Below are 24,741 nucleotides of genomic sequence, written 5' to 3'. Positions count from 1 at the left end.
ATAGAAGCAGGCAGTCAGGAGAACGCGACACTGCAAGGACAGTGTTCCTTGTAATAAATTGGTTGCATTATACTACAGCAGTCTTCCCCAACTCCGGTCCTCCAGAGCCACCAACAGGTCATGTGTTCAGGATTTCCTTAGTATTGCACAGGTGATAATTGCATCACCTGGACAGGCAATAATTCCATCACCTGTGCAATGCTAAGGAAATCCTCAAAACATGACCTGTTGGTGGCTCTGGAGGACCGGAGTTGGGGAACACTTTACTACAGTAATAATAATCTTTTTTTTCTCCGTCGCCTCATTGGGGGACACAGACCATGGGTGTATGCTGCAGGGCTTTACAGTTTGCACACATTATCATAGCTGTCCGCATTGGGGCTCACAATCTAAATTCCCTCTCAGTATGTCTTTGGAGTGTGGGAGCAAACGGGAATACCCAGAGGAAAACCACGCAAACTCGGGGAGAGCATACAAACTCCTTACAGATGTTGTCCTTGGTGGGATTTGAACCCAGGACTCCAGTGCTGCAAAACAGCAGTGTTATCCACTGAGCCACCGTGCTGCCTTACAGTGAAACTCTTTAATGAATCGGCACCATGGTTTCTATGTTAGATTTCTTACTTATGACTGGCGCATTGGATCTTTACAAAAAAGTATCCTTTTACCTTGGGCAGGTGTCTACACAGCTATATCAGTACTTCCCTGTGCGGCTGTATGATAGGTGTACTCCTTATTGCTGGATATCTTACTAAGTGACACTGTCCTCCCTACAGGTAAAACTGTGCCACCACCTGCATCTCATGAGCCTTATAGTTGTGCCCAATGCAAGACTGACTTCACCAGCCGCTGGAGACAGGAAAAAAATGGGACCATCATGTGTGATGTTTGCATGACTTCTAACCAAAAGAAGGCCCTGAAAGCTGAGCACACGAACAGACTGAAGGCTGCCTTTGTCAAAGCTCTGCAACAAGAACAGGAGATTGAGCAACGAATACTGCAGCAGAGCTCATCCCCTGCACAGATTAAGTCAGAGCATTCGGTTCAACACCACTCACTGAAACAGGTAACCAAATGGCGCAGAAGAAAAAGAAAACTTTACATACTTTAATCCCTTAGAGGCAAATGTGTACAAGATTTGCCTGGAACAGGCTCAGGAGCTGGACCTGTGCTATAGATTGTGGGTGCCAGTGGTGTTATACACCAGTGATAACTGCTTGTAATCTGATGCCAGCAATTTATACCCTTAGCCTAGAGTTTTAAATGGGTTGTCTACTACTAGGACAACCCCATCTCAATGTTTGCCCCCATGAAAATAAAAACGCTGACACTGTTCCAGTGGTGTTGGCACTCGCGTACCCGCGGCTTACTTGTCACTATGTTACTTGAGCCCTGTGCCCAATCAGCGCTTGTCACTGTTCCCGCCTTTGGAAGTATGTATAATATATATATATGTATGTATATGTATATGTATGTGTGTATGTATGTATATATCGTCTAAGATCCACTTCCGTCTGTTTGTCTGTCTGTCCCGGAAATCCCGCTGGGCAATATGCTACGTGGCTGTGTTATATGCTACGTGGGCTGTGAGACTCTTTCGCCCGGGCCCTCAAAAACCTGGAGCTCGCACTGATTGGTCACGCCCGGCCGGCCGCGACCAATCAGCGACAGACGCAGTCCGGCCGAATCCTGTGTATTCATTGCATTATTCTAAAATCTTCATATATAAACTACATACATACTCTAGAATACCAGATGTGTTACAATCGGGCCACCATCTAGTTAATAATAAAGAGGAAGTGAGCGTCCAGCCACATCTCTTGCGTCCTCTTGATTTACGTATACATCCGCAGGCGGGGTCCACTCAAAAAAAAAAAAAATCTATATATAATTTTCTATATATCCATATCATGAACTCTTATTTGTTTCTACTATAAAACTATGCTATTCATACGTTCAGTGTTTAGAGAATTTTTTTTTCCCACTTCAAGTTTTGAAAATAGCTCTTTTGGGAGGGAATAAGGGCATGTCACTACCTTGATCCTGATGGAGTTTGCTTAGAGGTAAGCACTGACAAATGAAAAGGCTGCAGAAACTACTTCTTGTAAAAACTTTTCCAAATTTCTTAACACTAGAACTACCGGAGGGGTCATTTTGACCCTTTTGCTATTTTTTTCCTATAATTTCTAAAATTTTAACAAATAAGTTCTGAGTTTTTGTGACTTTTATTTATTCATGGTAGTGTATGTTTTAGGACACAAAAATGAATTCAAACTTTTTCAGGGGCCCGGATTTTACAATTCATACCTATAAGTACTGAAGGGGTCAATTTGACCCCATACATAAAAGTAGTAGTAGGCAAGTCTCCTACTAACAAATACATATGAGACTACTCTGAAGAATGGTGACATCACTCTTAGTTTACCAAGGTAAGCCAAATAAGAATGTCATTTTGCTCAGTTAGTCTTCACCCAGATGTAGCAGTTGGAAACGACAAGGAAAAAAAAATGGAAACGGTACAATTTTACAGTAAAGCAAAGGTTGGAGTGGACACAGTAGACCAGATAGCTCGAAAGTACACCACAAAATCTGGAAGCCGCCAATTGCCTGTTCAGGTGTTTTGTAATGTACTTGATTTAGCAGCTATAAACGCAACTATACTCTATAAAACAGCAACTGGGAGTAAAATTGGCAAACGGGAGATGATTCTTCAGCTTCATGCTATGACCATGTAAAAGGAAAATGCGTGCTGTACTTGATCTTAACACTGTTCCTACTAAGTTAAAATAAATGTTCTTTAATTTGTTGGCAACAAAAAAGTTATTTTTACTCCAGAGTCAGTACTTTTGAATGGGGGTCAAAATGACCCCAAATGGTAGTTATAGGTATTATGAAACCTGCGGTAGTTCTAGTGTTAAAATCTCTTTGAACCTGCTGGAGGAAACACTCCTACAAAAACTTACCAGAGAAGGAGCATTTCCTAAAGTGGTTGCCACATAAAAACATCTTTTATATTGGACAGCCTCAAAAAAAAACAACAACAAAAAAAACCTCTGCATGTACATAAGCTTAGCCACCACAGATAATTCACCATGGCATCTGTCAATTTCCACACGTGGGACTTTGTAAGAGAGCAATCAAATGACAATACGCTATATTATCGCAGTGTATTGTATAAGCCGTCCCTCTCTGTCTAGTGAAACTGGGGGAAAAAATATAAGTTCCAATTAATCACCACACCTTTCCCGAAATTGTACCAATAACTCCTGCATCATATTCCGCACATAAAGAAACCTATGAAGAACTCAATCAACCAAAAGAGAACAGTTGGGCTTCTCTGAATATGGCTATGCAAGCTCAACAACATTACTTCCACTGTACAGTGGACCATGTAAACAATGCACTGAGAAACGAGGAGGAAAAAAAATCCAAGTAGGATATGTTGATTAAAAAGTAATTCTGCCATTCTTTTTGCTTTTACAATATTCGTTTATTTTTAATGGGGCACATTTTAAAATTTTTTACTTATTTTTTTAGCCCCTTTAGACTTGACTTGAACCTGGAATCATTTGTGTGTGTATATTATAAGCCATGGTATAGCAGCATAAAGGGAAATCGCAGTTCTCCTATGGAGCTTGACCTGTAATGAAGCCTACGTCATATGTCGTTAATGGATTAAAACCTCTATTTACAAAAAAAACCTCCTTTGGTAACCCCATAATTGTACTGACAAGCAGAATCAAGTTACCAGGTCACTTTTACTGTACCGTTAACAATGTATAAAACGAAACCCAAAAAAGCCATGGCTGACAAGCTTTTGTTTGTTTGATATACTGAAACTTAGAGGAACAAAGATGAGCTAAAATTGTAAAGTGTCATTTGAAATTACAGCTCATCCCACAAAAACATGCTTGTATGCATGTCCATGAAAAATTATCGAGTTATGACTCTTGGAAGAATGAAAAGATTACAAAGAGATATACGGTAATTGGTTTTGACAGGAAGACGTTAAAAATTTCCTCTAACTTCTCAACAGATATTAGTAGCATGGGTAAATTGTAGTATCACTACAGGATTGAACTGCACAGTTTAATGGTATGTTGCCGTAAAGGCACTTTGGTCTATGTTGGCCCTGCATATGCAATATCGTAAGATATTTTTGAATGAAGGCCATTTACAAAATCTCTTTGGATATATTTGAGCTATAGGAGGGAAAAAAAGGATATAGTAGTGAACCTTTCCTTTTGTTATGTTTCTCCTTTTAGAGCCCAACACCAATATCCCGTGGATTATCAGGGACCACCAGAGGTGTGCTGCATACGTTCCCGCCTACGACTAAGCTGTCTAATGCAGCCACTCTTGCCAACCGGTCTGTAAAACCTGGAGAGCGTTCTCTGAACAAAACTAATCTGACATCTGGAAACTGGAAGAAATCTCCAATTAATGCAGGTAATTACGTTTAGATGGCCCTAACGGACAATATGGAGGCCTAGCATTGGAGTGGTAATTCCCCCCCCCCCCCCCCTTTCCTATATAGGTTTTGTTTAAAATCTAAATTGCTCTTAAATCTAAATTTACGATGCATGTTGTAGAATCTCACATACAAAATAGTTAAGAAAGGTACAAGTAGCTAGATGTGGATTTTTGCCACTTTCAGCAGGTTTGGATTAAAGGGTCAATGTCTAGTCTATTATTTCATTGCCTACTATGGCCATGTGGCCAGTAATTCTATTCCAATGATGATGTACATATTCCTTGTAATATAAATCACTTGCCACACCACACCTGGGTTGGTCAAAAATATTCCCCAGTAAAATATTGTATTTTTTTTTTTAGTGTTGTATGAATGTATGGCCCACTCTGTATATTTCATTGGAAAGAAAACAGTCCATGATGGACAGTAGTCAATATCGCATGCTGGTTCTATTTACTCTTATAATTAAGCAGCTTTTTGTATTGTCCCCCTTGGGTATTGCAGTATATCATTACATCAAATGGGTATAATTGTTTTCTATAGGACAAACATCTAGTCAGAGAGTCATAGCGACACAACAATCAAAGAAACAATCAGTCGAGATGCACAGGGGTAAGCAATATGGGTAATGTTGTTGCTGCAACAATTTTACCTGAATATATCATGCAGCATTTAAATAGATTTTTATAGAGCAATGGTTTTGTTAATGGTAAAGATGGAAGTATGTAAATCTGTGAATAAGCCTATGTGTGACATTTAACTATTAAGTTTTTTTTTTTCTTCATTCCTTTTGTATGGAAAATAGAACTTTTATTTACATTTTCAGTCACCTGTAGGTTTAATATAGAAGTCAGTGAGTCAGTCTGTTTGATATAATATATGTACGTGTGGTTGCTGTGGAAAAAAAAAAGGAACCCAAAAAACTCTTCACCAACTTTGAATTCTAAGAAAGAACGGCACCCACACATGTCATTTTTTCTTTTACTCGAAGTCTGTATCCTCACCTTGTCCAATTCTTTGTATATGCCTACATAGAAATATTGTTCCCACACAGTATGGTACTGCTTACATTGCCCTACAGTGCTGCCCACCCACACACACCTGCTACAACTACACGCACATGTGCGCTCGCTCTTTTGCTGCATCAACACACATCCCCCTCTTTGGTGTCCTGCTTTTCTTCCTTCCTTTGTGCTGCCCATTCACATGATATGAGAATGACTAGTGATACAAAGATCCTGGCAGGCCCTTCAGGCACTGATTCACTGGTTTTGAACGTTAAGGTACCGTCACATTTAGCGTCGCTGCAGCGATCTAGACAACGATCCCGATCGCTGCAGCGTCGCTGTTTGGTCGCTGGAGAGCTGTCACACAGACGGCTCTCCAGCGACCAACGATCCTGAAGTCCCTGGGTAACCAGGGTAAACATCGGGTTACGTCACACACGCCGATTCAGCGATGTCAGCGGGAGATCCAGCGACGAAATAAAGTCCTGGACTTTCCCCAGCAACCAACGATCTCCCAGCAGGGGCCTGATCGTTGGTCGCTGTCACACATAACGATTTCGTTAACGATATCGTTGCTACGTCACAAAAAGCAACGATATCGTTAACGATATCGTTATGTGTGACGGTACCTTTAGTCTTGATGAGGAGCCGTCCTGGAGTCAGGCGCTCATTGAGACTTGCACCTTTTATTGAATGTTGCATGTATGAAAAGTGGTATGTGCCTCCATATGCACTGCACCTTGCCACAAATCTTACTCAGTTGACTAGAGTAAGATTGTGGCATAAGGGACGCCACTGCTCTTCATGAATTTGCCGAGTGGAGCTTGCCATTCTCCGTCCATACCTAGCTCCGCCCACTTTCAGAGGCGGGTGAAAAGAACGTGAATGCCAAGTCTAAATTTTAATGCAGTCTCATACAGTACTTTTCAAGGTGTGTTTTTTTTTTTTTTTTTTTTTTAAATAAAGGAAAGCCTTCATGAATCAGTCTTCCCATAAACTGGTGGAGGAAGGAGCAGTCTGCTCCCTGTTCCAATGTTATTCAATTGTAGCTTTGTGCTGAGTACACAGATAAAGCTGATGTCCTCAAACTGAGCACAGTCCCTCTGGAGCAAGCATGTTTGGGAGGTATGCTCTCTAAATATTGTTTAGAGATGACCAGCCAAGATACCCTCATAATCACATACCAAATAAAATCAGATTAGAGAACAAATATGTAACTGGTTCTAAATATGATCCTTTCTCAGATATTAAACAAACTTTAGATTCTCTTTTTATAGTTCCCATCCAGTTGTGATTTCCCATGCACAGCTCCTACCCTAATAAGACCCATTTATGATACGCTGCGCCCTTTACTGTAATTCGATTTGGATAAGAGATTACACATTCATCATATCAAACAGCCACGCATCACACTATTTTTCTGTACATAAATCAAATTCTATATTGTATCAACTGTGACCTAGCTACTTTTCTGGTGGATAGAACGAAGTTGTCCAGTTGGACATGATTTATGGGAAATGTAGTAGATTGCTGCTATCATATTAATGTAAAGAAATTTAGACTTCTTTTTTGCACATTCAAACTTTTATAGCAAGGAAAAACACAATTAAAAGGTCAATAAATATTGGGAATTCAATGTGCTATTAGGGTCGTGTCCATGTACAAATAATTTCCAGAGCTCAGAACTAAACACACTTGAATTTTAGTGTGCTGTTTATAATTGATAGAGATATTCTTATATTGTCAAGTAGGAACATGTCTAGCACAGCTAATCAAATTGTGCGCTTGATCTAGGGTAAATTATTTTGAGAATGAAGGGGCCTGATTCATTCTTTTCCTGTACAATGTCACCTCAACCACATGGCTATGCAGGAAATTACAGCTGACCCTATTCACCTAAATAAACTTGTACAACAGTGACCAGGAAAGACTATGAAGGTACCAAGTACATATTTAACATGGCTACATATTCATTCTCTACCTACCTAGAGGCACCCCAACTACCGGTCTATGCAAGGAACTTCAAATTTATTTAGTTGAATGGGGCCAGCTGAAGTGCTGTACTCCATACAGTGCATTGTTGGGCCCTAGTGCTGAATCACTGCTGCAACATCTGGATTCTATCAGTATTGTGGTGGCTTTCCAGAGGTTGGGGTACCATATTCCCCAGAGTTTATACATGGTGGTACAACCTAGTGATATCACGATTTTGATTTGAGTATATCTATGTAGCACAATTTTTTTTAAAGTGGCTTGCAAAAATACGTCAATGTTTATAGTACGCAGACTGCAAACTTGTGCAATGCTGTTTTACAATGATTTATTTTTTTGCATTTAAAGGTAATCACCTCCTAGGATATATGGAACCTATTAATATGGGCCTACAGGTTATAGAATGTATGAATGCCCATATCTGCTGTCTTGTTGTGGAGAATTTTTATTATTTATTTATTTTTTTTTTAATGGTAATGAGTAGAGATGAGCGAACTTGAACAGTAAATTTCAAGGTCCGTACCGAATACCTACTGTTCGGATATGGATCCCGAACACTGACTTCTCCAGGACATCCGTGTTCTTGTTTGGGTTCAGCACCCCCAACATCAGTGACTCTGATCGGCAGTAAGATTATTACCGCCCGTCAGAGAGCTGTGTGAGCCACCAGGTGGTCAGAGACGTCAACTGATAAGAGCGTATTACTCCCATCAGCCTACGCCTGCTGTTGCTGATGGCAGTGAGAGCAGGAGCCACTGATGGGAGTATTAATCAGCCTGCGCAAAAAAACAAATAAAAAAAATCTTACCAACAATCAGAGCTTGTGTTTTCCATGATGTCGGGCAGATGTTCGGGCCCGCCATTCATCTGAATGGGGCCTGGGTTTCGGTACTTTTTTAGTACCCAAACAAAACTTTTTTTTATTTTTTTTTACACTGTTCTGTGGGACCCAAACATCCAGGTGTTTGCCTATCACTAGTAAGGAGTTCTTCCAGGCTCTGGGGCGTGCGGTGTCTGGAAGAAAACTCTGCCTACGGTCTTCATTAGCATACCAGCTGCCTCCCATTAGCATCACAGTGCCCTTTGATGTGTAGTGATGGCCCCTTAATCCCACACCTGTGCCCTGCTATGGGCATTGGCTGCTTCTTCTTCAGGTGCTGGCGAATCACTGCTACTTCCACCCCAGTGACCTTTGGCGTATGCTGTGATAAGGTTCTCTCCCTACTAGGGTGCCTGAATTGGTGGCGTTTTGAGTCTGTATAAAATGGACCGACTACTAAAATATATATTAAATTGGTTCAGTAGTTTAGTGCAGGATGTGCTGTAAATGTTTCCATAGTAATTTGGAAAAGTTATGAAATGTCCTATAAATGTCTGTTCTATTTCTGATCTAAGTATCTCCCGGTTTTAGGTGAGATGAATCTGTGCTGCACTTTATGTACAGGCTCTGTAGTGAGGCAGTGCTGTGGAGTCAGAAGTCAGGCAAATTGATGAGTTTGAGGTTTGGCTTACTGACTCCTCAACCCTGCTCCCCACTTATTGACTTGCCTGCATAGAAGAGAGAAGCCGCCAATGCCCCTAGAATGACAGATATGTCAAGTGTAATTGCGCTATTGCAGGATGCAGGACTACGGGGCCACCACTACACGTCACATGGGATACAGGGGTGGAACGCTAATGAAGACTGGAGGTAGTCTTCTTTCAGACACTAAACACCCCAGAGCCTGGAAGAACTCACTACCATAAATGAATAAAAGATGATTTCTCCACAAAACCGCAGATATGAGCATGCAGGTATGACCACTTTAACCATTCTATAACCTGTATGCTCATATTAATAGGTTCCATACTTCCAAGGGGGTGAGATTCCCTTTAACCCAGAAAATTGAACAAATTTTTTTTTTCTGTTGCCATCAACAAATTAAGGTACCTTTTTGGGTGGCGTGTTTACATGTGGTAGATTTATTACAGAAATTAACAGCTACTGTATATAATTTTATTAATGCGTACCTGCACTTACACAATAGTTACTATAAGCCAGGATTCTGCAGTTTAATCCTCTTTCTAAATCACACTATTAGTGGTTTTTGATAACAATACACAGCACAGATCGACCAAGTCTGTGTTGAGGGCTACACTAAACTAAGCAGAGTCCTTCTCCTGCTGGGCCAATGTCTTCACTGCTGGGACGCGCGTCATACGATTTTACAGCACTCCTGTGCTGAAGACTGTAGCTAATCGTGACAAGTGGGACACTGCCTGGTTTAGAGTAGCCTACAGGACAGACTTCGGGTGGTCTGTACTGCAAGTTACTGGCTAAAAATTCTAATAAATCAGAAAAAAGGAACAGCACAATAAACTCTGGCAGATGCCAGGCCTCCCAGGCAAAGGTCCAATACTTGCCCAATTTAGACAGAAGAAAAATGAAGGCAGCACTCCAAAATTTTTCAAGGTGAAAAAACTTTATCCAGCCTGTCCTGGGCAACATTTCGGCTCCTCCTGAGCCTTTGTCAAGCTTTTAGCTCTGTGGACTTCCATCGGGAGGTGAGCAGGACTAGTGACCGCATGTGAAGAGAGTGGTTGTGCTTGCTATGATGTTTTTAATGGTGGTATGGTTTAATTCTTCTTTAACCATATGACTTGATGCCTTGCAGGAGGGACTTTAGCCTTTGTGAACCCTGGCCTCACTGTGCATAAGTCAGCATCTGTGGACCGTCAACGGGAATACCTTCTAGATATGATTCCTTCCCGCTCAATCACCCAGTCTTCTACGTGGAAATAATGAATGCATCCTGCAGCAATGACAGAAATAAAGACAAATAGTGAACGCAAACATGGAGAACATGAGAAAAGTAAGAAAGGACTTTTTCAGGAAGGAGTTCTTTCCTTAATAAGGAGAGCAAAGGATCCTCTCTCATCACTTTTCCTTCTTTGACATTTTCTATTACACATGGAAAGCTTGGTAGTGACCCACAGATGAGGTATTTCGTGCTTTCTTCCAGGAAGATGAGTGCACAGGAAAAAGGAAGCCACTTTGTTTTTCCCAATGGAAATTTTCATCTAAACTGGCATGACATCTTGTACTACAGTTTGCCATGCTCCTGGTTCATACTCATTTGGTTCATACGTTCTGCATTCAAGTCTATTTTCCCTAAATAAACTATAATACCATCTACTAAGGCATCAGATTTTTCCAAAGTGTGTTTTTGAAGATGTAACTGGATTATTATAATTTTTTTTTTGTAATAGTTATTGGTTATCTCATGGGCAACATTTATCAGGTCCACTTCTGATTCTGGAGCAGAGCAGATCCAATCAGAACAAATGCATTTTGTAATGCAGCAAATAGTTATATTTAAATAAATCTATGAAAAATATTACGTTTTATGCCCATAGAATTTCTTACTGTGGGTGATCCAGCCACTTAGAAATAATCTGAAGGATATTTCCAGGATAATATGACTGCCTCTTGTTAACAGTTTGTATGGTTTTGACTGGACTCAAGGTTGGAAGCTTAAAAAAAAAAATTTAAAAAAAAATCTGAGGTTGTTTGAACCTTATCTTTAGGTAAGTGTTGAGTCGGTAAAGACTTTTTGTTTTGTTTTTTTTGAGGCTGTATCTGTGGCTTTCCTCTCTACTGGCTTTGTAAAAAAAAAAAATATTACAACAATAAAAAGGAAAGCCATGTTAGGATAGTCTACTTACCGTCTGTCCACCGTGTCCTCATAATCTATCAAGTTTCCCCTTTATATACCATGCTTCTATTTCAGGAAAGTGGAAGCGAAGGATTGACAAAGGAAAAAAACTACACCTGATGGTTACATCCTCACTTTTACTCCCTAAAATCTTTTTAATTATTTTTCTGTTGTGTGAATATCAATGTTTAGATACATTTTTGATATATGCAGTTGCTTAGGGGTTAGGTTATATATATATATTTTTTTTATTTTATTTTATTTTTTTGTGGGGGAAGGGAGACTTTGTTTGTATAAAAGGAAAAAAATAGAATTTAAACTTGACTGTGTGTATGATAAACTAGCCGTATGAGAGAATATTATATATAATTTTTCCATTCCAAAATGTACGGCTGTTCTGTTTTCAGGGGAAGGTTTAGTAGTATCTTAATTTTTATTTCCATTTTTCCCGTTTTGCTGGAGAGCAGACATTGTTAATGGTTTTAACAAAACTACTGTTTTTTTTTTTGTTTGTTTGTTTGTTTTCATGAGCACTCATCTATTTAATATTCAGTATCCCATAAAATGTAAATTGCTTGGGTGCTTTATTGGGTAACCTTGCCCCTGGCTATTGGAAATGCACCTCCAGTAGCATTTGTGGGATGTTTTTTTTTTTTTTTTTTTTTGTTTTCTAAATATATATTAAATAAAAAGATCCCATGATTGTATTCTTTACAAGTATATATTTATTCAATTACGTGTATATATTTTTTCCCTCTGAAATATTTTTACACAGGAGCGCTTCCTTAAAATTAAAAATTTTTTTGTTTCTCAAAACTCTTAAAATAAGGGCAAAATGGTTTAGGAAAGTATTTAAATGCCTGTACCTGCTCTGCTCCCATGTGACTTCTCTAATGTAGGACACTCTTTCCAACGTGTTTTTTTTTTTTTTTTTTTTTTTTTTCTTCCCCCCCCCCCCTTGTCTTTTTCTACACTTGATTTCAGGTGATACATGTTGTTTGCTTTTTTTTTTTTTTTGTCTATCCTCCTACTCCCGACTATGGGGAAAAGAATAGTGTGTGAGAGCCTGCCAGAATGTGTGGAATCGGGGGGGTTGCCCCCATCACTGGTAGAACTAGCCGTTTCTATTTAATCACACTGGCCAGAATCGCATTTCTGAATATTAATAAATAACTAAGCCAACTTCATTTTCATTGTGTTTTGTAAGTAAAGGGTGTAGCCGATTGATGCATGAATATGGCTGGTGGTGTTGCACATTTTAATGACCCTGCAAATAGGATCTGTAACCTTTTCCTGTCTTCTCTGTTACATAGAGAATCAAAGACCTCAACAATATTGAAGCATATTGTAATGTACATGTTTGCTGTGGATTGGCCTGCAGAAAATCTGCAGCTTAAAGGGGTTGTCCGGTCCAAATTGATAAGTCCGCAATCACTGTGTGACTGCAGACTTGTGAATCCCCCAGTACAGAGTTGTATATAATCCTGGCCAGAACCCGACTAATAGGAGCTGCCTTGCTCCATACACTTGTTTTGATCAAGGCTGAGCCCTGACTAGTGCTGTGGGTGTGATCAACTGGAGGGCGCGGCCTTGCTCCATACAAGTGTATGGAGCGTTTCAACGCCCACTGGGCGGACTTTCTGGTAGTATGTATAATGCATACATGCCCTCCGTTCCCAGCTTAGACACTGGCGAATTCCCACAATGCGTGCATCTGGGCCATTCATAAATCTGCAGTCACACAGTGATTGCAGACATATTGATTTGGACCAGACAACCCCTTTAATTCCGTGCTAGCTAAGTAGGTAAGATTACCACAAATTTCATCTATACATATATGTAGAAATTAATATGCAATGAGGTTCTTAAAATCTATGGTACGTACATTGTTTCTAAAGAACTCGCTGCTATTTTGACCATTTGAAAATGTGCAGCAAAGTTTGCATTTTACTTAAATGTGGATTTTACTGTACTATGCTTAAGGAAAAATCTGCGCCAAATCTAGATATGAACCTACTGTTCAGAACTTTGTCCTGTGTCTTTATGCATCCTGGAAATCTACACATAGGTAGATAACTGGCTGATAGTAGTTCCCCCCCCCCCCCCTTCCCCCCCCCCTACAGACTGACACACTGTCATCACTGGTTGTATATTGTCAATACAGCACTTCTATACATTCTGACCAGGGGAGTGTAAATGGCCTGTTAATTTATTCACATAGGAAGACTAATGGCATAAGGCAATGTTCCACAGGAAGATGCTCCAAAATTCCTTTTTAGGGCATTGCAAACATTACACAGGGGAACAATTTGAAAAACATTTTCTGTTGAGTTAGGTTTTTGAGCTGATTTATACTAAAATTGGCATGCTGATTCCAAAAATGTAGTCAGTTTTTTTCTAGCAAGTTTTTCCTACTCAACTTACCTGCCAGAGAAGCACAATTACACTGATATCTGTAATAAGACTTATCTGATTACAATTCGACTCCTATAGAGCTACGTGGCAACCTGTAAGAGTAGTCACAACTTTGTCATGCCTATTTCTTATATATTTCATTTTTTGTTCATATTTGTACTATTTAAAAAAACAACACCACTTTTTAGGTACAGTAGTTTACATAGTTTTGAGAAGACAAAAATCCTATAGTTCAAAAACTTGACGTGATAGAGAAAAACTGAGATCATTTCTGGATTCAGCATCCAAAAATTAATTAAGAACAGTTGTCTGACCTAACTCTTAAAAAATTGTGTTCCCCAGTGTTATTTATTCCATGGTGCTTTTACATGTGAAAATGGATATACATAAAAAAAGTACAATAATCTTGAACAAAATCAGTCACCGGCTGGTACAAAAGGAGAAAGGACCTTGCCAGCGAGGGCTTTAGTCTACAAGGGATGGGTGAGGATACAGTAGGTGGGGGTAGAGCTGGTCTTTCACCTGTATGGTAAAACAAGGTTTACTGCAGGTTTTAGGCTTGTCGGAAGAGGTAGGTCTTCAGGTTCCTTTTTGAAGGTTTCCACAGTAGGCGAGAATCTGATATGTTGGGGTAGAGAGTTCCAGAATAGGGCAGGATGCACAGGAAAAATCTTGTAGGCGATTGTGGGAAGATGAGAGAGAGGAGTAGAGAAGGAGATCTTGTGAGAATCGGAGATGGCGTGCAGCTAAGTACCGGGAGACTAGGTTACAAATGTGTGGAGAAGACACGTTGTGGGTGGCTTTGTATGTCATGGCTAGGGTGTTGAACTGAAGTCTTTAGGCAATGGGGAGCCAGTGAAGGGATTGACAGAGAAGTCTGTTACAGTGGGGAGACAGGTAGATAGTCGGGGAGCAGTGTTAAAGTTAGATTGGAGGGGTGCAAGAGTGTTAGAAGGGAGGCCACAAAGCAGGAGGTTGTAGTAGTCGAGGTGGGAAATGAGGGTATGCACTTGTTTTTTGTTTTTGTATTTTTGCAGATTCCTGTTAATGAAAGTGCAGATCCGGGAAATATTTTTGAGTTAGAATCTGCATGAATGCATGAAGTGAAAAGGGCCTTGATATGTGGTTTCAAGGAGAGATCTTAGTCGAGAGTTACCCCGAAGCAGCGAGCTTGCAGGCCTGGGGAGAGTGATCAGCCATTGACTTTGAGAGGTCTGTTGGGGGGTGGGGAGATGATGAGTTCTGTTTAATCCATGTTACGTCTTTAGATATTTAGCGGAGAAGAAAGATGAAATAGTGGACACATTGTGGGATTCTGGTTAGTAAAGAAGTGATATCTGACCCAGAGAGTTAGATCTGTCATCAGCACAGGTGATGCTGAAAGCCGTGGGACTCTGTGCTGTCCCAGGCAGAAGGTATAGATGGAGAAGAGCAGTGGTCCTAAGGGGACCAACAGATGGTGGGCAAGATGAGGTTTGTGAGTAGGAGATGCTGACTGCCCGGTGTGTTGGGTATGAAGAGGTCCAGGATAGGGCCAGGTCTGTGATGCTAAGAGATGAAAGAATCTGTAATGAGAATGAATGGTACTGTGTCGAAGGCAGGGGGAGGAGAGGTCCAGGATGATGGGGTACAGAGTAGTGTCATTTGGACTTGGTAGTTAGTAGGTCATTGGTGAATTTAGTCAGGGCAGTTTCAGTGGAGTGATGCAGTCGGAAGCCAGATTGTAAGTGGTCAAAGAGGGAGCAGGATGAGAGGTGGGAGGACAGTTTAAGATGGACGTGTTCCAGTAGTTTTGAAGCATAGGGGAGAAGAGATATGGGGAGATATGTAGACAAAGGATGGGTCAAGTGACGGCTTTTTGAGGATGGGGGTGATAGAGGCATGTTTGAAGCAAGAGAGGAAGACATCGGTTTTTAGTGATAGGTTGAAGAGATGGGCTGGGAGGTTGGGTCAAGTGCACATGTGGTGAGATGTGATCTGGAGAGTAGAGAGGAAAATTGATCCTCTGTAATGGTGGAGAAGTTGGTTTTGGAGGAGGAGGGCTGAGTAGTTACAAGGAGGGACAGTAGGCCAAAGCTTTCTGAGGTTATCAATCTTTTGCTTGAAGAACGAGGCAAAGTTTTCAGCTGAGAGGACAAAAGGGGTGCTGGGGACAGAAGAGAATTGAAAGTGTTGAATAGCTGTTTAGTGTTGACAAGATGAGGGATGAGAAGTAGGTTTGTTTTGCTGCAGAGTGTGGAAGTGGTGAGGGATAGTGATGAGCGAATACATTTGGCACTATTTGTTACTCGCACAAATAGTATGGTATGCAGGCTATTCGTAACCTGGGTATTCGCCTCGGTATATTCAAGTGACGCACCCAGCATGTTTGGCTCTTTATTTGCAGCAATAAACATGCTGGGGGCGCCATATTTGGTGTGGCATAACAGTGATTGGCTGGCCTTCCAGCATCATAAGGACTATTTAAAGGCTGCCGGAAACAGTGTAGGGAGAGTGAAAGGGGAGCGTAGGGAGTGATGGGAGGTTATAGTGAGCTTTTAAGAGCTGAAGATTGTGAAGAGATTACTTGTTTGTTAGGTGGGGATTTAAGTACGGAGAGATTTAACCGCCTACACCACTAGGCCTGTTTTCACTTTCCTCGAAAATAACGTGGGCACAACTCGCTAGTGGTGCTCAAGTAGGTGCCCAAACCATGCTAGTTAGATAGATAGACTTGGCACACACAGAATGTAGATGCTGTGAAATTTAATGAGGTAAAAATACATACAGTAGACGTTTCGGTCAGCTTTGACCTTCATCAGTGTACCTCTTATAGCTATTTTTAAGTCTCAGGGTCATATGAGAATTCCCAATGCGTCCATCCCACCTCCCTTACGTCTCCTGACCTGGTGTCACTGTGGCATCTCCGGTTTACCCATTAGCATTGGGAATTCTCATATGACCCTGAGACTTAAAAATAGCTATGAGGTAAATTGATGAAGGTAAAAACTGACCAAAACGTTTACTGTATGTACTTTTACCTCATTAAATTTCACCGCATCTATGTTCTGTGTGTGCCAAGTCTATCTATCTAACTAGCACTGTTTTCACTTTCCTGACCAGGCCAATTTTTACAATTCTGACCACGGTCACTTTGAGTTCATAACTCTGGAACGCTTCAATGGATCCCACTGATTGAGATTTTTTTTTGTGTGACATATTGTACTTCATCATAGTGGTAAAATGTATTTGACATGACTTTTGCGTTTTTGTGAGAAAAAAAGGAAATTTGAAAAATTTTGCCATTTTCAAACATAATTTTTATGACCTTAAACCAGTCATATCGCACAAAATAGTTAATTAACATTTCCCACGTGTCTACTTTACATTGGCACAATTTTTTTTAAACAATTTTTTGTCAGGAAGTTAAGGGTTAAAAGGTGACCAGCAATTTTTCATTTTACAACAAAATTAGCAAAACCATTTTTTTTTTTAGGGACCACCCCACATTTGAAGTCACTTTGAGGGGCCTATATGACAGAAAAAAACCCAAGTGACACCATTCTGAAAACTGCACCCCTCAGTGTTTTTGGAATGTGGAAGGAAAAAATAAACATTTTACTTTTCTTTCACAAATTTTCCTTTAGACCTATTTATTCTTTTACTTTCGCAGGGGTAACAGGAGAAAACGGACCATACTATTTGTTGTGCAATTTCTCTTGAGCATGCCGATATCCCATATCTAGGGGACATCTACTGTTTGTTTGGGGGCATGGCGGGACTTGGAAGTGAAGGAGTACTATTTTACTTTCTGAATGTAAAATTTGCTGGAATAGTTAGCGGATGCAATGTCATGTTTGTAGCGCCCCTGATGTGCCTAAACAGTGGAACCCTCCCCCACACAAGAGTAACAGGAGAAATTGCAAAACAATTTTTGGGGCCCATTTTCTCCTAAGTTCCCAGATACCCCATATGTGGTCAAAAACTAGTTTTGAGGCACAGTGCAAAGCTCAGAAGTGAAGTAGCACCATGTTACAGTGCAGATTTTGCTGCACTGATTTGAGGGTGCCATGTCATATTGTAGATGTCACGATAGGCTTGGCGAGTAAACTGGGACCTGGGGCACCTTTCCTGGCCCTAGCACTAGGGGGCACCCTAACTCGTCCTGTTCCCCAGGATACCTCAGATGGCGAGGACGCCGGGGTTTCCCTTGCCCTATCGCCTAACTGCAGCCCTGCGTCTGTCCCCTTCCCCCACCCAGGTAAGAGAGGCGCTACCATGTACCACAGTACACTAACGTGACACAGGAGAACAAAGACAAGGGTAAAAGAAAATTCCACTCACAAATATACTCTCACAAATAACAGAGGTATTCACCAGGGTGTGAAGGATGGGGGGAAGAAAATAAGGCAGGTAAGGATGAGGAATATCCAAGCATACAAACCAAGCAACAGTCACACTAAAAACTCCTCCAGCTCTCCGGATACTAGCTCTTCACTGTCCAGGTCTATCTAGCAAGTGCTAAGGCTTGGTTCCCATTGCGTTAATGGGAACGCGCTAACGGACAGCGTTGCACGGCGAAATTAACGCCGTGCAACGCGTCCGTTAGCGCGCCCATTCACGGCAATGGGAACGCGCAGCACTAGCGCGTGCCATGTTCGGCACGCGCTAGCGACGCGCCGGTGTTTCCTGACGCGCCGCGGACGCTGCTTGCAGCGTCCGAGGCGCGCCCGCGGTCCGTTCCCCGCTCTCGCAGATCGGGGATCTGCGAGAGCGGGGATGTTACCGCGACCCTGGGACGCGGCCACATTAAAAACATTGCGTTAGCGCAACCCGCTAGTGCTAGCGCTAAACGGGTTGCACTAACGCAATGTGACCCTAGCCTAACTCAGACAAGGATCTCGCCTAGCTTTTTTAGGAGAGAGGAGTGGCTAACCGAGCACAGCTGAAAGCAGAGATTTTCACATGGCCGATTAACCCCTGTCCTGCTGAAAGTAAACAAACACATTTAATACATCGGAGAAGTGCTTCTTCTCAGTGGCGAAGCAGGAGCCATCAGAAGCTGCGGTCTTCTGGTACTGCTCTGTCGCTGTAACTCCATGACAGTACCCTCCCCCCCCCCCCCCCCTTTCTATAAGGGACCTCCGGAACCTCAGGGCCTGGTTTATCTGGGTGGGCCTCATGAAAGGCCCGAACCAGTGTGGCCGCATGGACTTCAGAAGCTGGAACCCACATCCCCTCCTCAGGACCGTACCCCTTCCAATGTACCATGTATTGAAGTGACGAACAAGACGAGAGTCTAAGACCTTTGCTATCTGGAACTCCAGATTACCATCGACAACGACAGGGGAAGGTTGCAGATGTGAAGGTCCTGCAGATGCCACGTACTTCTTAAGAAGTTAACGGTGCAAAAACATTATGGATTTTAAAAGTAGGTGGCAAAGCAAGGCGGAATGCTACCGGATTGACGGCTAAGATCTTATAAGGACCCATAAACCTGGGACCCAATTTCCAAGATGGAACCTTTTTAGTTTAATGTTCCTTGAGGACAGCCATACCAAGTCACCAACACATAGGTCCGGACCCACCAAACATCTCCGATCAGCCACACTCTTGTATTTGGAACCCATCTTTTGCAAATTATTACTCACCCCCTGCCATATAGTAGAAGTAGAAGAGAACCGTTCCTCCTCCTGTAAACCAGAAGGGCGATCACCATTGAACGAACTAAACTGCACATGGAACCTATATGCCCTGAAAAACGTGGACTTGCCGGTTGATTCCTGACAGCGATTATTAACTGCAAATTCAGCCAACGGTAAGTAGGTCACCCAGTCCTCCTTATTCTCAGACATAAAACATCTAAGATATGTCTCTAAATTCTGATTAATTCGTTCAGTCTGCCCGTTAGACTGCGGGTGAAAAGCCGAAGAAAAGGACAAATGGATCCCCAGATGGTTGCAAAACGCCCTCCAGAATTTGGAGATAAACTGCACCCCCAATCCGAAACAATACCAATTGGAATCCCATGCAGACTTATTTCCCTGACGAAGGTTTGCGCCAGAGTTTTGGTGTTAGGCAAAGCAATAAAATGAGACATTTTACTGAACCTGTCCACCACCACCAGGATTAGTGTTCCCTGCAGACGTAGGTAGATCCGTAATAAAATCAACCAACAAATGAGTCCAAGGTCTGCTGGGAATCTAGCGGTTGAAGACCCCCTGACGGACGAGTATGTGAGGTCTTAGAACGCGCACAGATATTGCAGGTGGCTACATACTCCTGAACATCCTTGGCCACCAAAAACGCAGAGTAAGTAGATCCGTGGTGGCCTTATTCACTGGGTGTCCAGCCAGCACCGTATCATGATGTTCACTGAGGACTCTTAAGACTGTAAACTGTACCTGTCAATGTCCAAGTGGACAGGTAGCAGGGGCGTCCCCTGAGCGTCAGCAACCTCTCTTTCAAGATTGGAGCATATAGATGCCATCACTACCCCTTTTTGTAAAATAGGTACCGGTTTGCACTTATCACCTCCACCAGGAAAGCATCAGGACAAAGCATCTGCTTTAACATTTTTGCTCCCCGGCCTAAAGTAACAAAGTTGAACCTGGTAAAGAATAATGCCCATCTTGCCTGACGTTTTGCCGACTCCAAGTAAACCAGATTCTTATGGTCAGTGATCACCATCACTGGGTGAACTGCTCCCTCCAAAAAATGACGCCACTCCTCAAATGCCCATTTGATAGCTAAGACTTCCCTATTACCAATATCATAGTTTCTCTCAGCTGGCGAAAGTTTTTTTTTTTTTTTTTTTAGAAACTTATGCGCATGGTTGCCTTTTACCAGGAATCGCACCCTGCGACAAGCCCCCACTCCCACCTCGGATGCATCCACCTTCACAATGAAAGGCTGAGTGACATCAAGCTGAACAAGAATCGGCGCAGAAGAAAAACACATTTTCAATGTGTCAAATGCCTCCTTGGCAGGACTGGACCACCTGGGGAAGTCTGTCCCCTTTTTAGTCATATCCGTGAGCGGTTTGGAAAGTCTATATACTTTGCAGAGGTCATTTTCACATTTTCAGGAACCTTAAAAGGGCCTACCAGCTGTTTCCCCATGATTCCAGCCCAAAACATGACTTCTCTTCCACCTCCTTGCTGACGTAGCAGCCTGGTTGGGACATGGTGGCCATCCACCAACCATCCACTAATCCATCCATCTGGAACATCCAGGGTTGCTCGACACTCATCAGTAAACAAGACTGTTTCAAAATTAGTCTTCATGTATGTCTGGGCCCACTGCAACAGTTTCTGCTTGTGAACACTGTTTAGGGGTGGCCGAATAGCAGGTTTATGCACCACAGCAAGCCTTTGAAGGATCCTACACCTTGAGGTTTGAGGGACTCCAGAGGCACCATCAGCTTCAAATAACTTTGCTGCTTTGTAATGGAATTTTGGCAGCTGGTCTCTTAATCCAATAAATTTGGTAGAAACCTTCCTCATTATGCCTTTATCTGCATGAACTCTGTGCTCTGTTTCAGTCACAAATCTCTTCACAGTATGATCACTCTTAATTTTTCGTGAACTATCTAATGTTTTCATCCCTTGACCAAGGCATTACACTATTTGATGCTTTTCAGCAGCAGATAGATCATTTTTCTTTCCTATGTTTCCTGAGACGCAACACAATCCACGAGTTTATTTGAAAAACAAAACAATTAAATCTTTGACACTTAAATCCAAATTGCATAATAATTTGGAACATGGTGTATGTATATATGTATGTGTGTGTATATATATGTATATTCATCCATACACGCGCACACACATGCACGCACATGTGTGTGTATATGTGTGTATCTCTGTGTGTATATATGTATGTATATATATATATATATATATATATATATATATATATATATATATATATATATAGCATCGTGATTACTCGCTAATCCCGCCCCTTCACAGTAGCTCTGCCCCCACCCCATTACCACACACAATCCCGCCCCCCACCACATAAGCACACACAATCCGCACCACATCACCACACATAATCCCGACCCCCACCACATCACCACACACAATCCCGCCCCCACCCCATTACCACACACAATCCCGCCCCAACATCAGCACACATAATCCCAACCACATTACCACAGATAATCCCGCCCCCACCACATCACCACACATAATTCTGCCCCCCACCACATCGCCACACATAATTCTGCCCCCCACCACATCGCCACACATAATTCTGCCCCCCACCACATCGCCACACATAATTCTGCCCACCCACCACATTACCACACACAATCTCGCCCCCCACCAAATCACCACGCATAATCCTGCCCCCCACCACATCACCACATGACGCTCCGTCCCCACACATCACCACACGAGGCTCCGTCCCCACACATTACCATACGAGGCTCCGTCCCCACACATTACCACACGAGGCTCCGTCCCCACACATTACCACACGAGGCTCCGTCCCCACACATTACCACACGATGCTCCGTCCCCCCCACATTACCACACAAGGCTCCGTCCCCACACATTGCTACACGAGGCTCCGTCCCCACACATTACCACATGAGGCTCCGTCCTCACACATGTGATTGTGTTTACAGAGAAATTTTAACTTAATTTGTTTCGTTATGAAATTTGTTTAGATGCTGGAATGAATAAAAAACGCACATCTTACTGAATTCAGTTTGTTTTTGATTTTACACTGTGAATAAAATGTATTATTAGTATTCAGATTTTTAATGATTATTAACTTCATTTTAAGTTAATTTACCACCTGCGTAAGCGCTATTGAATGTTGTCATTATTTACTTTAGTTTAATCACCAGTAGCGTTAATTAGATAGCATTATGTATATATATATATATATATATATATATATATATATAATGTGTGTATCTTCTATATAATTGTCTAAGGGTCACTTCCGTCTGTCTGTCTGTCTGTCCGTCACGGATATTCATTGGTCGCGGCCTCTGTCTGTCATGGAATCCAAGTCGCTGATTGGTCGTGGCTGTTTTGCCCCGACCAATCAGTGACGGCCACAGTCCGGTGGCAATATGGCCACTCTTACCTCCCCGCAGTCAGTGCCTCCTCCATACTCCCCTCCAGTTATCCAGTCAGCCCTCACACAGGGTTAATGCCAGCGTTACCGGAGCACGGTGTAATGCACTCCGGTTACGCAGCTATTAACCCTGTGTGACCAACTTTTTACTATTGATGCTGCGTATGCAGCATCAAAAGTAAAAAGATCTAATGTTACAAATAAGAATAATAAAAAAAAAAGTTATTCTCACCCTCTGACGTGGCGCGGTGTCCTCGGCAGTGCAAGCGACAGGATCGGGTGCTAAGGATGCTATGCGAGAAGGACCTTCCATGACGTCACGGTCATGTGACCGCGACGTCATCACATGTCCTGCGCTCATACCAACCCTGGGACCGGAAGCTGCCGCGTGCACCGCACACAGGCGACAGGACTACAAGGGGCCCTCGGAAGCTGAGTATGTTTTTTTTTTTTTTTATAACCTGTTACATACGTGGCTGGCCAATATACTACGTGGACATGCATATTCTAGAATACCCAATGCGTTAGAATATTGCCCAGCCACGTAGTATATTGCACAGCGACGTAGTATACAGCACAGAGCCACGTAGTATACTGCCCAGTCACGTAGTATATTGCCCAGCCACGTATGTAACAGGATAAAAAATAAACATATACTCACCATCCGAGGGCCCCTTGTAGTCCTGGAGCTTGTGTGCGGTGCACGCGGCAGCTTCCGGTCCCAGGGTTGGTATGAGCGCAGGACCTGTGATGACGTCGCGGTCACATGACCATGACGTCATGGAAGGTCCCTATCACATACCATCCTTGGCCCCGGAACTTGCTACTTGCACTGCCGAGGAGAGGACGCGACGGCGGAGGGTGAGAATAACCTTTTTTTTTTTTTTTAATATTATTTGTAACATTAGATCTTTTTACTATTGATGCTGCATACGCATCATCAATAGTAAAAAGTTGGTCACACCGGGATAATAGCTGCGTTAATAGAGTGCGTTAGACCGCGGTCCATTAATGCTGGCATTAACCCTGTGTGAGGGCTGACTGGAGGGGAGTATGGAGTGGGCACTGACTGCAGGGAGGAAGGAGCGGCCATTTTTCCGCCGGACTGTGCCGGTCGCTGTTTTGCCACGACCAATCAATCAGCTACTTGAATTTCCATGACAGACAGAGGCCGTGACCAATGAATATCCGTGACAGACAGACGGAAGTGACCCTTAGACAATTAAATAGTAGATATATGTATGTATAGGTGTGTGTATGTATATATATATGTATATATGTTTCTGTTTCCATATGTATATATGTGTATGGATGTACTGTATATATGTGTATGGATGTGTATATGTATGTATATGTGTGTATGTATATGTATGTGTGTATATATGTGTGTGTATATATGTGTGTGTATGTATGTATATATATATATATATATATATATATATATGTGTATATATATATATATATATATGTATATGTATATATATGTATATATATATATATATATATATATATATATATATATATATATATATATATATATATATATATATATATATATATAATGTGTGTGTATTGTCATGATATGTACTTTTGCCCTGTCCTGTATTTGAATAATATGCCATTTGATGTATGTAACTGTTCTCTGGTTTCTATTAGCTGTAATTTATGTATTTTCTTGGCTGTGAGTTCACCTGTAACAATGTCTCCTTCCCCCAATACTTGCAGCCCTAAGCTCTAATGTAACTAAGCTTTGTCAACATCACTAGTGGAGGAATGGCCATTCTTCCTCACAGCAGGTGGCTAGTCAAATGTACATATTACATAGACTGCCTGGAGCCCACCAGTCTAGAATCTTCTGGTGGACCCAACCATTGAATAGAAGGTGTAACCCCTACCCCTTCATGGGCGGATCCCAGGAGCTCAGACAATCCATTCTTATTTTGAGATCAGATGTGAGTTGATCCTTGAAGGAGAAGGAGTGGGGATTCTTAGCTGAGGCAAGACCCCACGCCCATCTAGGACTGTGGAAGCGAACGGGGCGAGACTTGAGCTGAGGACATATCTCGTCATTCGTGAGATTGTT

General features: G+C 42.0%; 1 protein-coding gene across 3 annotated transcripts in view; it reads left to right on the top strand.

The window, feature by feature from the left end:
- The window catches only part of GATAD2A (GATA zinc finger domain containing 2A), a 120,343-nt gene extending 109,180 nt beyond the window's left edge, over window positions 1–11,163 (top strand). For 2 of the 3 annotated variants that reach the window (XM_069767693.1, XM_069767694.1), the window contains exons 8-11: window positions 777–1,066; window positions 4,266–4,449; window positions 5,018–5,086; window positions 10,128–11,163. In XM_069767693.1, coding sequence (XP_069623794.1) covers window positions 777–1,066; window positions 4,266–4,449; window positions 5,018–5,086; window positions 10,128–10,255 — 671 coding nt within the window. In that variant the 3' untranslated portion in view covers window positions 10,256–11,163. The remainder of the gene's footprint in view (window positions 1–776; window positions 1,067–4,265; window positions 4,450–5,017; window positions 5,087–10,127) is intronic. The other variant, XM_069767695.1, reaches the window with a different exon arrangement.
- The last annotated feature ends 13,578 nt before the right edge of the window (window positions 11,164–24,741 follow it).

The sequence above is a fragment of the Ranitomeya imitator genome, chromosome 1, assembly GCF_032444005.1.
Source record: "Ranitomeya imitator isolate aRanImi1 chromosome 1, aRanImi1.pri, whole genome shotgun sequence".
Lineage (NCBI taxonomy): Eukaryota > Metazoa > Chordata > Amphibia > Anura > Dendrobatidae > Ranitomeya > Ranitomeya imitator.
Note: the sequence above shows the minus strand (reverse complement) of the source record. Positions and strands in the feature narration are given on the sequence as shown.